At 46.5% G+C, this 16,160-nt stretch overlaps 1 protein-coding gene across 1 annotated transcript in view; it reads left to right on the top strand.

The window, feature by feature from the left end:
- Positions 1–16,160, top strand: part of LOC112558973 (tRNA (guanine-N(7)-)-methyltransferase non-catalytic subunit wdr4-like) — an 85,980-nt gene that overhangs the window by 13,707 nt on the left and 56,113 nt on the right. The window contains exon 4 of the mRNA XM_025229753.1: positions 11,673–11,816. Within this exon, the coding sequence (XP_025085538.1) occupies positions 11,673–11,816 (144 nt within the window). The remainder of the gene's footprint in view (positions 1–11,672; positions 11,817–16,160) is intronic.

Genomic DNA, 16,160 nt, shown 5'->3' with positions numbered 1-16,160 from the left:
TGTCATTGTTGGTGCCGCTACAAATGCTGATTCGGGTGCCTTAGAAACGCTTACAAGCTCTGTTAATAGTGTTAAAGCAAATGCATGCATATGTTTGAAAAGTAAGCTATCATGAATTGATTCAGGTTGTATCCCTTTGAAATAGCTATTCCTGATAAATGTAATTGTTGATACTTTCCCTAAAGCCTGTCATCCGTTTGCCACTGGACGAACAATGTTTTCATGTGATCAGATTTTTGTGATCTTTCCCTTTTTTTTCTCTTGTTATCAGGGTCACAGAATTGTCTGTGTAAAGGTTATTTAAATGGAGGCAGGGAAATTGGTGATGCCACGTAAATCCAGTGTTAGGTGAAAGAGTTTCACAATCTTTTCTTTGTTTTTCTGAAAAATAATAGTTTTAGTAACAAAATATACTGTGAAATCATTACTTTAGCCTACCCCTACCAAAGTATAATAGTTGTAGTGACTGAAGACTGGCCTTTTATTAAGTGTTAAGTCATTAAACTAAAAGTATAAACTACTTCTCTAATGAACTTTTAGAAACCGAAACATCTCAACGAGCAGACGAGGCTCAGAAATCCCCTCCCGCTCCCACCTGCCTCAGAAATACGCTTCCATAGCTTGCCTCATATTTAAAAATAATTTAATTAGGACAGTGGATCTGGCCTAGAACTGCGCATACCTCATTATTCTAACAGCTTTATGATTTTTAATATTTTATTTATGTGCTGTATTATGCAAATGAGAAGGTCAGTTTTTGATTAAAATAACGATGCTTCGAAGCAAAATTCACAAACCTAAAGGAGTCCACGAAGGTTTCGCGTATAAAAGAATTAGGATTGAACAGTTGATGTGGATTGGCACTGCGCACACACCGTTGACCTCTTGGTGTCGCACAAAGTATGCCTATTAGTTGGGAATTAATCAAAACATTTGCATTCAACAAGAGCACAATATCCTGTGCACACAATTTCGACAGCTTACGTTTGTTTTACAGACACGCTTGCTTAGCCATGCTTTAGCCTGAAACGCATACTTATTCCAAGCTGACATCAGTCCCTACATTTCGACCACGGCAGTTTCAAAACAGGTGAAGCGCAGCGTTTTTATTAAATTTCTCGAACCCCCCCTTCCCACCTTCCTTTTAGAAGTTTGAATTGGAGGCTTTAATTAGTACTAGAATGGAGTCTTTAGAGCGCAGGATACTGTTCCATTTGGTTTGGTCAGAAATATATGTTTCTTGGTTGTTCGAGTTGTTTTGTGTGCAGTGGGGGAAATACTGCACGTTGGGATTGCAGCCAAGCTAGCAGAGCGAGGTAAATGGTCCCCCCCAGCTCCTTCCTCCGAAGGGAAGACTTGTGGCGCGAGTGCGAGAAAGCAGAGCGCTGTTCACCGTTGGCGGCATGTCGCCTGCCCGGAGATTCATCATCATGCTCGCGCTGGAGCCAGCTGCACACTCTACAGCCACGTCACAGCAACGTTGACCTCCGTGAGACAGACGAGTTGGCCACATGTACAGTCTTGCCACAACCACAAAGATTTTTCATGTCAACAGCCTCCTTCTCCACTCCCTAACCCACACCCGAACCACGTGTCGCTATCCTTGGATTGACTTAATAGGGATGTGGTGTGTCGGTAATGTCTTTAAAGGTCTAGCGGTGTGGAAATAGTTGTTCGAATACTCAGATTGTTGCAAATGCTCCCCCATACCCCCTCTCCATTCTGATCTTCATTCACCCCTAATTTTAACTTGCGTTCAGGACAAACTAAGGTAACATCAGGATTGAGGAATGCTGTTCAGGGTCTTGTACTGAATGTTGTGGTTGTGACAGGATATGCGTATGAATGATTGGGTGGTTTAGTCACTAACAAGTCTTATTGAGTTTGCTGTCTGCTGCTGATGGGTCGATCCTAGTCAAAAGCACACAAAACTTTGTGTGACGAGGCGGTCGTGACATTTGTACGCCTTGTGAGACGGGACAGTCGTGACACTTACACCTCCGGTCCCCAGGATTTTCTTCTCAGCAGCCGAGGCTCTGTCGCGTGTACTAGCGCATCCTCTGGATCAGGTAACAGCTGGACAATCATTCCGAAGGCAAGACGTAAGCAGAAGAAGCTGATAACCCGGGGGGCAGGCAACAGCCTGGAAGTTATGATGACCACCCTCTTCTCGGGACCAAGTCACGTGGTCAGGTTGGCAGGGCACAGAGGTTTCTGCGGCTGTTATTCTTTGTCATGAGGGGAAGTGTGTGGGGGGCAGGGTGGATTGGTGCTTTACGCAGAGCCAACAATTAAGTCTATATCACAGATGCTACATGGAGAGAAAGAACAGCGTGCCTGAGACCAGAGGTGAACCTAGGACAACCAAGCTTCATTGTATTGGCGACAGGCGCTAACCTTTGCGCCACCAGACAGCCCTCGTGAGGCGTGGCTGTATATAATACTTTTTAATACACATATACATCATTCTTCTACATAGCAACTCGTTCATGACCTCTCACCCATGGGGAGAGACAGGGAGGGACCGGGAGTGGGTGAGGAGATGAAAAGAGTCATTTCAAGGACAGAACTGTGTGTGTGTGTAAGTTAATGTGTTTCTATGATCCACCGGTCATCTTTCATGATGACAAGTAAGATGATAGTGGCGAAGGATGACTGGCCGTTGAGAGCCCGACTTAAAATTGAGGCTGGGGAAGCGGCAGAGCTGCACCACCATCACGCTTCAGGCGGACAATGGTGGGTTTGATCTACTGCCAGGCCTGCAGTGCGAGCTACTCGTGTAGCGAGAAGTTTTACGCCGGCCTGGCTATCCATTTTCCAGGAGCCAGCCCCACGCCTCCTTCCTCGCCTGTAACATAAAAAGGCCATAGAAAGGTCCATTTGCTGCATATGGGAATCTGGCCACCTGCTAGTGTACACGTAACAGTGTCTGCACTGTCCAGGACCTCCATTCCCTCCCGAACCCCCAACCCTCGTTTTCTTTTTCTTTTTTTTTTTTTTTTGTCCTCACTCTCTCTCTCTTCCCCACCCTTCGTGCGTGTCCCACAGTCTCTGCCGCAGTTTTTCTCGCACCCTATGCTTTCATTTCCCTTCTTTTGCCTCTCGCGAATAGATGGCGCTCGCGTCCCGAGTCCCGAGTCCCGCAGGCTCGTAAGTGTAAGGCGAAGATGATCTCTGTCAGAATCGATTGAGGAGCGCGTTTGCTTAGAGAGAGGATCGTGTAGGCTTCTGTGCATGGAACAGAATGCTTTCATAATGGCTCTAACTGCTGGACTGTTTGGACTAGCATCTCCACCCACCATCCTCTCTCCCTGCCGCTTCTCCACCATCCTCGTGCAGCTTTGCTTACCTTGGAAAGTGGGCCAGCATTCAGTCCTTTTGTGCCAGAGCTTCTTTCATGTCCCCCCACGACCTCCCTCACGACCTCCCTCACCTTACCTCCCACTGTCGTCCAGTTCCAAAGTTGGCAAATTTGCAGAAGGCCGGATTTTCTGTGCCACGGCTTGCCCAAGGATGATGGCTATCTTATTACGCTGAAACAATGACAGGTCTATGCATGCGTGTGTGCGTGTGTGTTTTATTTCGACTTTCAGGCATGAAGGAAGTGAGAAGCGATAAGCGATGTTATATATTTTTCTACCTGTAAGAGAAGCATCATGATTCTTTACTACACGGACTGGAAACACAGCCAGGATTTGTGAGAGCTGCAATGGGACAGAGGCGGGGATGATGGTGGTGATGACCAATAATGATGATGGTTGTGACGACGAAAGGAAAGAAGCTTCCTTATGTTATATAGGTTTTGACAACGACAGAGCGCATTATATTTTGTAGTCTTGGTTTATATTGAACAGTTTCAAGAAATACTTGCAGAAGATGCTGTCCAAGAACACCAGGACGTGTGTGCGGGCAACTTGTCTGACTCTTTTAAAAACAAAATGTCACACGGTTGCCAGTTCTCTGCATCTTCTCTTCCCTTTCTTGACCCGTGGTGGCCCCTGACGTCACCTTCATAATGGTGGGTGGGGAGGTATTGGGGTGGGGTCGTGAGACCATGCTGGATGTTTCACGTGAGACATGACTGGGTGAGAGGGGTTTGTGACCTCCTGCCCCCTCCCCGTTAATCACTGCTTTCTCTTGGAAAGCATTCTATTAATTTTTGTTAAAGTAACTTTCAGATTTCGGCTAATTGTCGAGGGGTAGGATAAATAAAAAAGTGATGCCGTGAGTTTTTTTTTTTTAAATCCTGAACTTTGTCTTGAAAGCTCATGTCCACCCAGCAACTCGCTAACGGTAAACGATTTATCGGTGTAAAGGTGAAAGAAAGAAAGAGTTGGGCTTTGGAATTCACACGCTCACAATCACTATACACATTCAAAAATAATATAAGTTTATCTATGTATATATACATAACCCAAGAAGCTGATGTGTTGGTGTTAGGTGTATTTAACGAAGAGCAGGCACATCAAAACTTTCAGAACACAAGTATCCTCCACAGACCTTAGTCATGAAGCTTCCCCAGGGCACAGCGTCTTGTTTTTATAGTCACAATGTGATGCCCTGATCCCACGGATATTTCTGTACCCCCAGGACATCTTTGCCACCGCTTTATGACTATATAACTACAGCCTCATGGGTAAAGAATCGTCTCTGGGGTGTGAACACCACTTTACAATAACAAAAACAAAGAGTTTGTCCTCGAGTTCCACATGTTGCCTCTGAGCAACGACTTCTACTTGCTTCACAACTACGGCCGAGGGTCTGTGTCCTGCTGAGAACCCCACCTCCCCTGATCAAGCTCCCCGGGGGTACGAACAGTATATTTGAATCCTACTTCTTCTGGGCTAACACACGTTACCACAACATAACCTAGGATTTTTTGTTGTTCTTGAAAAAAAAAAAGATTTGAAAAAGAGATTGTTTCGTTCTTGCAAAAGGCGTGGTCACGGGCACAGCTTGGCATCCCACCTTCCCTGGACTACCCCCAGGTCTGTAGGTGGGTGTTAGTAACGTGTACATGTTGAGCCCAGCGCCCTCTACCCCATGCTGGCGCCAATCGCTTTACCTTGCTTAAGCCGCATTAGAGTTTCTTTATGAATTAGCTCAGGATGAGTTTTCGTCTCTAGAATGTAATTAACTCACAGCTGTGTGCATGATCAATACCTAAACATTGGAAGCCGCTGTAAATCCCTGCGCGCCGAGAGAGGAGGGGCCGGGTGGCGAGGAAGAGGAAGGGATACAGGAGGGGGCGAGATGGAGCGCGTGTGGGGTCGGGTCGGAAACAGGGTACGTATGTAATAACAGGAGGACGGGTGTAAAGATGATGATGAATAACTGGAAAGAGCGGCGGTGAGGAGAGTGGGACTTGGGGTTGGGAAGGGTAGCGCGTGACAGAGACGATATTGAGGAACAGGGGTACCAGTTGAAGACCATAGGGGTTAGAGGTTATACAGCCTGGCCACGTCTCCTACTGTACATCAGATCATTTTAACGGGTTTCTTGTTATCCGCCTTTGTTCTTCTACTTGTAATTATATTGTCACCACTTTGAGAATGTATGTGCGGACCGGATGTTATTCTGGAGCAAAATGGTTTAAAAAATCTTGTGTGGGCTTGGATGTTTTGTAGCGAGAAAAGCACGCAGACCGCGATAATGGGTATGATCTGCCACACTGTACAAAACTGTTTAATTTAGTGAAATTGAAAATCGTCGCAACGTTTCCTCCTGTTTTTCTATTTTTAAACATTTCCGATATAAAAAATGTGAGCGATTTTGTTCAGAATCGGGGAAGCAGATAGCCGAGTGGTTAGAGCACTGGGGTTAGAGGCCGGAGGCGCGAACACCCGAGTTGCGTACCCGTGTGGCGCAATGTACCTCCCACAGTTGACCTCGCTGTTGAATGGGTACCTGTCTCCCTAGAGGAATTATAAAGGAAGTGCAGCAAAGCAGACGAGATTGGCACTGCCCTTACAATAACATTGGCCCCGAGCTAAAGTGCAGCCTCACTCCCTGGCAATCAAAAGATCAACAGAGTACCTTTGCTTTTTTATTTTATTCATAATTTTGTCAGACACGATCAACTTAAAGAAATTAGAGGGTTACTAATTGATAGGTTAATTACGCTGCGTGTGGCGGTATGACACCCTCATTATTGTTTGCTTGTAAATAAAACGCGTGTAGTGAAGAAATTAGGACTGCTTCGAGGGCATGTCCAGAGGACTTGAAGAACTCGATGGCACGTCTCGTTAAACAACCAAAAGCTGTGCAGCATCAGATATCGTGCTGTAAGTGTTACGAGCAGTGAACCAGCCAACCTATTCGCCAGAAAGGAAGGATGATGGGTAGATTACTGTAATGGTCAAAGATGACGGGGTCGTTGCAGATTGTGGGAGAAGTCCGTGCTGGCAGCTCTGGTACAGTTGGTACGGTCTTCACGCAGTCAGTGTAACACCGGTCACTGGTCTTTTCTTCTTTCTTATTTCTCGACTAAAAGACCGCAGTAGAATGCAAGCCCACAGTGAGAGAGAAAATGTGAGAGAGAGAGAGAGAAAGAGAGAGATTAACAACAGCGATTGAGAAGGCGAAGCCCGTCCATCAGAAATTGTACAATCTTAATAGTAGAATCTCTTTTAGACATCCCTATTTTATGTTCTCTGGCTTAATTTCACCATTCTGCCTCGACAGTTCTTAGCTGTTTGCTGGCGGATGAATGTGGACGATCAGAGGATCTGACTGACGTTATTGCCGCTGGGTATTTGTGCAGTTAGGCGAAGGATCGTCGGGTGGGCAAGATATGGCGGGCTCTGTGCTGGAAGATGTAGCCGACGGGTTGGTGGGGATGGAAGCAGTGGATGCAGGCCGGTCTGTGATCCAAGATATCGAGCATGCAGGCATGTACCTTTACGCGATACCGACGGCCATACTTATTTACTTGCAATCTTTCATCACCTCAGTCAAGCTTATTGTTATATTTAGGGATGTTTGTCAGATTCATTTCCCTTTTCTAGGTGTATTTTTTTTAAAGGGGTAACGGGGCCGTACCTTTCGCCCTCTTACGTTTCCAGGTAAATCAGCCTCCTCCCCACTCATCACGTACCTGGTGGACAGACTCGAACCGTCTGCTTCACAGTCGGAAGGCATTAATCACGTGACTAGTAGACTTCCCTTATTTCCCATTCCTTTCCCTCCCTGTCAGGTCGGTACCTTCCTTACCTTTTGTCTCTGTCATGTCTGATGAAATCGGTACATCCATTATCCTTCCTTACTGTTTCTTTAAAAGTAAAAAGTAAAATGCCAATACTATTGGTACTACTCATGGAGATAATGAAACGTCCTATCCCCACCCCCGTAGCCCGCTTCTTGTCTTTCGTTTTCTCTTGTTTTCCTCATCTCCTTCCCCATCCGACGTGCGCGTGCGGGAGTATGTGCGCGTGGGTTTGCGAGTGTGTCCGCGCGCGTGGCCTCTCAAGCAGCTTGTTTACACGAGTGCCAGCACGCACTGGGCGCGTTAAGAAATAAAGCGTTGAAAGGGGGATATGAAGTGGCTGCACAGATCACCACTCAATTATCTGGTGTGATCAGGAGGGACAACCAAACGGATACTCGTCCTTCCAGACATGTTTGATTTTCATTTACGATTGGTCGCCATGCTGGATTGAACACGCTGATAAAACAGCGAGAAAGAAAAGAAAATATGAATAGGCAGTGCGCCGAAAAGATGCCAGGAGAAGATGAATGAGGGGACTTTTTCTCGGCTGCTGGCGAAACACGTGCCAGAGAGAGAGAGACAAACCCAGAAGTTCTGTCTTCAGTGCAAGGCTACGAGCGACAACAAAAAAGATGTTGCCGTTAACTGTTCGCATTTTTTCGACAATCACTACCACCATCCACTGTCTTCCTTTTTCGTATTTTCCTGTTCTTCATCTCCTCGTCTTCGGTTTGATTTTGTTTGTTTGTTTCTTCAGGGAGTATTGTTGTGTTGACTGGTTGTCCACAGCCATTGTGGGCAGAGTCCGTTGGTGTTGTGAGTTTTTTTTCAATGCTCTTTGTGAGGTGTTCGCCATGCACTTCCTGTTTATATTTATCACCTAGAGATGCTGGCCGGCTGAGAACACTTGTATTGTAACGCTGGACTTTCGCCTTCTTCAGCAGTCTTTATTTCCAACGCAGTCACGTGCACATCTCAGTCACGTTGTTCAACGGCGTTGTGTACGCTTGACTACGTCACGACCGATAAGTGTGAACAATGAAAGTAAATGGAAGTGTGAACGGGTGTCTAGTCACAGTTGGTTGCCAGAGCGACGCCAAGTACTCCGAGCAATTTCCTTGACCTGCAGACTTGGGTGGAAACTATGTTTCTGTGCTCGCCAGGTTCTTGCCGAGTGGGCTTTGTTTTTGAGAGGGCCTTGTACCTCCTCTTTATGTTGTTCAGTGTGTCTATACGTACCTCACCGTCTGTTATCTAATGTTCATTCATCATTACTGGTCTGCGCAGAGAGTGCGATCTATCTTGGTCTTATTATTATTACAAACTTATGCCACCAGCGTTGCTAGGTGATAGAATTGTTCACCTCCATTATAATCTTTTGGGACCACAGTCCTTTAGGGCGGTTTGTCGCTGATGTTGCAGTGGGACCAGGTTGCCTTTTGTTCGAATCTCCTAGGATGAGGAAGGTGAAGGTAAAGGTCTTCCCCTAACCTTTTGAGGTCGTTGGGGAGTGAGGTGTCAGAGTGCACTTTTTTTCGGGACCAGCTTTACACGAGGGCGCTTCACGTATCCTTCACATATGCCTTGCCTTCCACATCCCTTTCTGGTTAGATACACATTCTCGACAGCTGGGTCGACTGAGAGAAATTCGCGGCACTACACGGGTATTGAACCGGCGAACCTCTGGGTCCAGACGCCTCTCGGTTCTCCGCTTCCCCTGGAGTGAGCTCCGAAGGAAGGGAAAAGGATGAGGATGAACTTGTGGCTATTTCAGTCTTTTGTTCTTCTCACTTTCAGTCTAATGTCACTTCAATGAACTCCTTAGGTGCGTTTGTAAGATTCGCGCGAACTGTTTAATCTATTTGATACGTGTAGAATAAACAATATCATGGGTTGTGGCTCCCTTCTTGGATTTACCTCGCGAGGTAACGCCTGCTCACCTTGATCCAGGTGCATGAACTTTCACCCTTGAATGACTCAGTTGTTTGTCGTCAGGCATGCGCAGTGCAACATCACTCCCTTCCCTTCTATCCGTCACGCTAGTTACATTCACGCCTGACCGGACATGGCATCGACCGCTTGGCATAAGCTGCTGCCGAGTATTTTTAGGATGGACGTGCGTGGAGTCTGAAAGTCAGTTGAGAGAAACGGAACCAGACCAAGGAGTCGTTAAAATATTTTTAAAAAAATCCCCGACGAACGACGGGTGAGGTCGTGACGGCTGGGTGGAGTTGTCAGCCGGCCTCAAAGGACCAAAGGAATGATTTTAACACAACCAGACAGCTGGCCATGCTCCACTACCAAACATCTAAGTGGTTTTAAGGAACAAAGTTCGTTGTCACAGATGGCAGCGGTCAGAATGGTCAAACATTTCTTGAAACTGGGCAGACATGGAGGCCATGTGCAGTCTTCCTTCAGCCAGTAGTCGATGCAGGAATCCAGGTAGTGCAGGGGTAAAGCGGGATATGGCATGTCACTGAGGTTCGCTTCCCGGCCTGAACACACCTTTTGAAGATGGCGGAAATGTCAATTTTTTCACTTTTAATGTCAGGGGAAATGTCTAACTAAAGGAAACTGAAAACATGCATACGGGTTAATGTTTAACCTATGCGACAGTCCTCGTTTTCCCTGTTTTTTCCCCTGTCGCTTTCTTTCTGTAGTGTCCTTGTTTCAACGAATACCTGCAGCACCTGACCTCGCCTTCCTGTGAGGTCACTCAGTGGATGTAGAACTGGAATGAGCTATCACATAAGTCTGGGTGTCATTGGTGGCGGGGAGGGTTTGGTGGCAAGTGGATAATTCAGCACACGCACACACAAACACACAAACTAAATAGATACCGGTCTTGTCATATTGATCTGTCGTACGTTTTCTTCTGGGCAATACCCAACTTTATTAATGTTTTAGGAGTGTCACTAAGATCGTGAGCGTATAGTATGTGGTCACCCCTCAAGAACAATTTTCCACATAGGCGGATACTTGAATAACAAATACACCTACAGTAATAAATAAATAAGATCAGCACAAGAATAAAGTATTGGAACTAATAAAAGGGAGGCATGAAGCGGGAAGGGCTTAGTGAGAGAGAACATAATGAAATCACCATCTGAATGATGAGTTTGTGATACCTGAACATAGCAGGCTGAAATATCAGAACATAGAGCCTTGTATAGTATACATACAGGATCACTAAAAGCATATAGTCTGATGAAATTATGGACTGCTAACACACACATGAGTTCGAAATATCAGTCCAGGATTGCTGAAAATCTGTATCTAAATAATTCTGAGGGAGCAACACCAGTGGTAGAAAGTGCAATTAATTGTTGTGATGTATAGGAGGGTGTGATGGTCTGTATAATTCGGCAGAGTGCTTGCTTGTTGTGTGAGCTGACAGATTTGTGGTCAAGATGTACATGTATATGAATTGGATTTCTCATCCATGAATGTACACAGTTTCAAACTTTTTGTACACGTTTTCTTGGCGGTGTGGGAGATATTGCTTGACATGTTTGTGGGAGCGAGGTGCACTGAGCTGGGAGGATCTCCTTGACCAGTGCCAAGTACTCTTGTTGATGCTTTCATGTGGAGACCTGGAGTCTCCTGCCACCAGTCTCAGGTATAGTTTATTACCAACACTTGATGGGAAAAGTTTGAAAGATTTTACCATTTCAATGGCCGTCTAGACTTTTTATCCAACCTTCCCATCCATCCACCCTTCTTTTTGTTCATCCAGTAATCCAGATGTCCATCCATCCATACCAGGTGCTACGGTGTGTTCAGGAGTAGATGTGAGCACACTCTTTCATTCACATGTCTATGTATGCTTAGTTGCAAACACACACACACACACACGCGCATGCATCAGAGACACAAACGACCGGAGTCGACAATTTTCACGGACCTGAGTTGGCCATGATCCCGGCCTAGCAACTCACTTCGACCAAGCGCGCGCCATCGACCGGCGCTCATGGATCTTCGGCTTCCCCTTGAGAGAACCGCCCGGCCAAATTATTATTATTATTATTTTTGCACGTATAAATCTATAGCTTTGTGTAATGTGTCTTTTTTCCACGAACCCTCCTTCCCTTACAGGTTCCAAACATTGGGTAAGAAGGGAGCTCTAATGGAGCCGGGGTGGACCGAGGGCGGGGGTGTGGGTGAGAAAAAGAATGGGAGGTGGGGATGCATACCGTGGAGATGGGAGGTGGGTGGCAAGGCCCGCTATCAATATTTTCTCCGGAAAATTATTGACTCTATCCTCTTCTCACATCGACTGACTAGGGAGAAACGTTGCATCCAACCAACACAAGGGAGCTCCCACAGTGGCCGATTGCTCTGCATTTGCATTGGTATTGATAGAGCGAAGCCATGGTGGTAGTCTAGTCAACATGACGTTTTACCCGTCAATTTTATTGATGTCTCCATAGGCTGTTTTCCCTCAGTTTATGCCTTTTTCTTCCAGTTCGTGCTCGACGCTTGCCGGCGGGAACAAGGCCTTGGCGGCGGCTTTCTCTCGCCATGGACGCTACTTCGCCGTGTGCGACGACAGGAAGTACCTCCACCTCTACGCCGACGACACCGGCCACTGGACGCTGGTCAGCTCCAAGTGAGAACTTTTGTCTTTCTTCGGTTTAAACAGAAAAAATGACTCGCATGTTCTCGCAATCACACTGTTTTGACATGAGCAGGGTTGTGGTTCATGATACATGGCGTGGTGTGAACTATGTGTGTGTAGTCTCGATGTGTTTGTGTGTCTGTCGTTGTAAGTCTCCTCGCGATGCACTATTATCCCGTGCTTTCCTATGTTTGTGCATCCTGCATGATTCCTACTCTTCGTCATCGTCGTTACTATTCCCCTGGGACTCCCCTCCCTATTCTGCCAGAGACTGTGTGAGTCCCCCCCTGCTCAGGCTCTGCCGTGAGTCATTTGAGTTTCCGTGTGGCATTTTCAGGAAACAAAGACAAGCGGTTCGTGATTGTTTGCTTAAGAAATGGAAGGTTTGATGCCGTGGCAGCCTTAACTACCGCGTCAAGTCGATACCTCACCTTTCCTCAACCGACTTCTCTCCTCCTCCCAAGCGCGCCGCTTCGTCCTACGGAGTTGGTGTGGTTGTTGCGTCGTTGTCAGACATGCTGCTGGTGTGTCTTCCACTCTCGTCAAGATGCTGAGAGATGAGTGTTTGTGATTCGGTGCATGCCGCGCTATGGTGCATATGTAAGTTTGTAAGTTTGTCTGCGTGTGTGTGAATGAGTGTGAATGTGTGGGTGGTCTGGCATGGTCCAGGTGTATCCAGAGAGTTCTTTCCCCTCGCCTTGCCAGTGCACCCAGACCGGGGACGGGTTGAGAGTAAACAGGGATGTAACTCCATCCTACTGCCAGAATGTGTGCAGAGGTGTGAAGAGATCGAACGGATGGCGATGATAACCAGCCTCTGACTCGGTCAGGCAAGACCTCGATGCGCTGACAGTGTTAAAGATAAGGTGTGTGTGTGTTGGAGTAGGGGAGGGAGATAGATGAATGGGGTGAGGTCGGAGCTGGAGAAGAGCTCTGCTGATGAGACTGAGGCATCGAGGGCATCTGAGGCAAGGTTTCAGAGACGAGAGTGGTGATGTTGTGGCCTCGGGCCCTGTGTTGAAGTGTAGCAAGTATAAGTGACAGTCTCGCTTGGCTGGCACTGCTGGTGTCTGTAAACTTCGCCTCAACCCAATAACAAGAGCGATTGACATCAACTTGTATCCATCATGGGCAGGTCCTTCGCATACACCACGGGCTTTACCTCGTGATTTGCCACAGGAGCTAACCATTGCACCTCCTATGTTCCCTCCCCAGACCACCGCACCCCCGCCTCGTCCACCTGAACACCGTCACGCGCCTTTTCATCTTGTCTGCGATCTGTAGGAAAAGGTTGTCATGGTCTAGTAACCGTAGGTGAACTGTTAATCTTATTGTGTTGAAGGCTTTGAAGCTCAGGATTTTACATTGCAAAAAGTGAAGAAAAAAAAGTAGGGGTTGAGATACTTTCAGTGTCCAACAGATGTCTAGGCTTTTATTTTTCTTTTGTACTTGGTGTTCCGTTGGGCGATAAAACAGTTCAGTGTGTGTATGGACAACAGCTGCTGCTGACAAGTCGTGATGCCGCTGCGCTTGGTCACAGTGAACACCTCCTGACCTTTGACAGCTTCATAACCTGCTGGAGATGTCTGTCCTTGGGTGCGTGCTCGGCGAGACAACTTTTGAACCTAATAGAGATGTCTGTCCTTTTGGGATTCTGAAGGAAGAAAAAGGGTTAGATTATCAGTAGACACACCTTCCGCAGATGGCAGACAATCCACTTTATAAATGGTAGATGGGTGATGGATGCATCTACACCCTCGTAGGCTGTTTGAGTGTGGTCTGTGTCCATGGTGATTGCAGTGCAGTTCTAGACAGCTTTGGGTTGGAGCATGGCGACAGCTGTGTATGTGTGTGTCGAACTTGAGATCGAACTTAGCTGGTTGTGCAATTTTCACGTTGTTTAGGAGTGTGGATGATGGTGGGGATGGTGGTAACAGAGGGAGGTAGGGGATGATTGCCCTCGCTCCTCCCGTGCTCTGAGCCTTTGGTGGCCAGATGTGTGTGACGGATTAAGGGCGCAGGGACTGCACTTCAAACTGTCGAGGCATCGATCAGGTCCTCGCAGATGTTGTTCTCTCTTCACCTCACCTCCCTCTCCGCACTTCTTATCCACCAGGCGTCGCCTCTGTCGCTCATCAGGGAACGAAAATGTGTTTCCTCGGACTGAGGAGGACGTAGAGGAGACACACCACCAGTCCATACAGTTCCTCCTCCTGTGGTTTGATTCCCTTGAGACAGTCGTGTAAAAAACTGCAGTGGTTTGGGTTGAAACACACTTTTAGAGACGCATTGAACCCTAAAGAGAAACTTCTAGATGCAATCATTTAGGTGCACATAAGTGTATGTGGTATATACTTTACATAAATTTCAAAACGAAAGTTTACGATGCAAGTGTTTACTGTATCAAAGTGTGTGCCAGTGTTTAGAATGAGCACTAAATTTCGAAGGAAAATGTTCATTGTTGAAGTTTATTGGAACACCGTGTGAGACTATGGGGCGGGGCAGCATTCCTACATGGTTTAGAAAATGAAATCGATGTAATTTGATAGACTCATACCGGGGTAGTAATAGGTGTTTTATAAAGGTCTACATCTTCACCAGATCATACATTTCAGGCGCTTCGGGCCTCGTGTCACCGTTACTTGGGAGAAAAAAAAAAAAAGCGGGAGGATGGGATAGAGGAGAAAGCGCATGAAAAAGAAGGAGAATGAGAAGAGAGAGAGAGATCGATAGAGGGGAGGGAGAGAAGCCGAGCCGTAATTCAATTTTCTAACTTCATTCATTAACAAGGCGGCGACAGTGGTTATAAAAACCAATCCATCAATTTATTTATCACGAGACTAAAATAAACCTAACTACCACAGTCAACGTAAAATAGCAACTAACCTGAGCTCCAGTCACCGGCCATTCCCTCTGTCTCTCCTCCTTCTCACTCCGGTCTGTCTGTCACAGTGTTCTTACTTTATATTGTGGTCAGTTAGTTCACGTGACATATTCACACTCTGTCTGCTACACTATTCTTCCTTGTAGGGTGATATTCTCTTATCATCTACCTGGTATTATCTTTGGGAGTAGACCCATACCTTCTGTCCAGGTGGTAAAAGATGTTGAAGTTTTATTATACTTTGAATTTTTTTTTTAACGAACTACTCAAGACGTGAGTATTACATACTTTTAATATTGAGATGAGATTTGTCAGGCGCTTCTCCTGAGAGATGAGGACAGGCTAACCGAGAGAGAGAGAAGGAGCCGTAATTCCAATTTTTTCCTAATTCTTTCATTCATCAAGGCGGCGACAGTGGTTATAAAAAAGAATCCGACAGTTTATTTAACACGAGACTAAAACAAGCGGTAACTGCAGCAATCATCGTAAAATAGCAACAAACCGGTGTTTATCACTCCCCTCCACCCTTCTGTCTCTCTGCTTTTTCTCTCTCGTCTGTCAGGCTGTTCTTACTTTATATTATGGTCAATCAGCAAATTTGACATCTTTCACATTCCTGAATACAACCAAGAAATTCCTAACTATCCCTCGAACACCATCGCAATGTCTGAACTTGTTCCTAGGCTTGCCACGTCATTCACTTGGTAATATTCTCATGGATTCTTTCTCATGGAATCTCCTCCACATATCTTGCACTTATCATTGACACCCATCATTATCTTCTCGTCTGTCTGTGAGCATGCCTACCCGCATGCGGACACTGATGAAATAATTGCTATATACTAGATGTTTACGTGATATTAGTACGGTTGTGTGTGTGAAGTAGAGAGAGAATTCAACGTTTTGAAGACAACAGTTTTAAGGCTACAGTTTCACAGATTGCTGTTGTCGGTATCGTTGCGAATGCCGGTAAATAAAACCTGGTGTCAGAGCGAGTTTTGTTCTTGTAAAGGGGAGAGACATGTTCTGCCCTCCGTGTTTGTTTACGGTTGATGGCGATCTTGGGGGCCTCTCTCCTTCTACTCACAAACAAAAGCTGAGGGAGAGTAGCAGGCGGAGAGCTGGCACCGCAGGCGCGCATGCGCCGTGCAGTCTTTGCACGGCACACAAGACAAGAGCCTAGGTGCAGCCAAGCGTGCAGGAAGGTGGCTTTGTTTCCAGTCAGCCAACCGCGTCGCTGATTATTGGCCGAGTGGAGCGTGCCGGGGGAACGCTGTTCCGGATGTTCACAGTCACGTGACTGGCGGCCAGCCTCTGCTGCTAGTGGGGATGCTGTTGTGTCTGTGGGGCCACGGACCAGCGCCACTGTGCACTCTGCATGTCAGCTGTGGAGGGTTTGAATGCCTGCTGAGTTGTTTCGCACTTCTCTCAACTTTTATCTGCAGGCTTTG

The sequence above is a fragment of the Pomacea canaliculata genome, linkage group LG3 (genome assembly GCF_003073045.1).
Source record: "Pomacea canaliculata isolate SZHN2017 linkage group LG3, ASM307304v1, whole genome shotgun sequence".
Taxonomy (NCBI): Eukaryota; Metazoa; Mollusca; class Gastropoda; order Architaenioglossa; family Ampullariidae; genus Pomacea; species Pomacea canaliculata.
The sequence above is the reverse complement of the archived record's forward strand: the minus strand, read 5'-3'. Positions and strand labels throughout refer to the sequence as shown.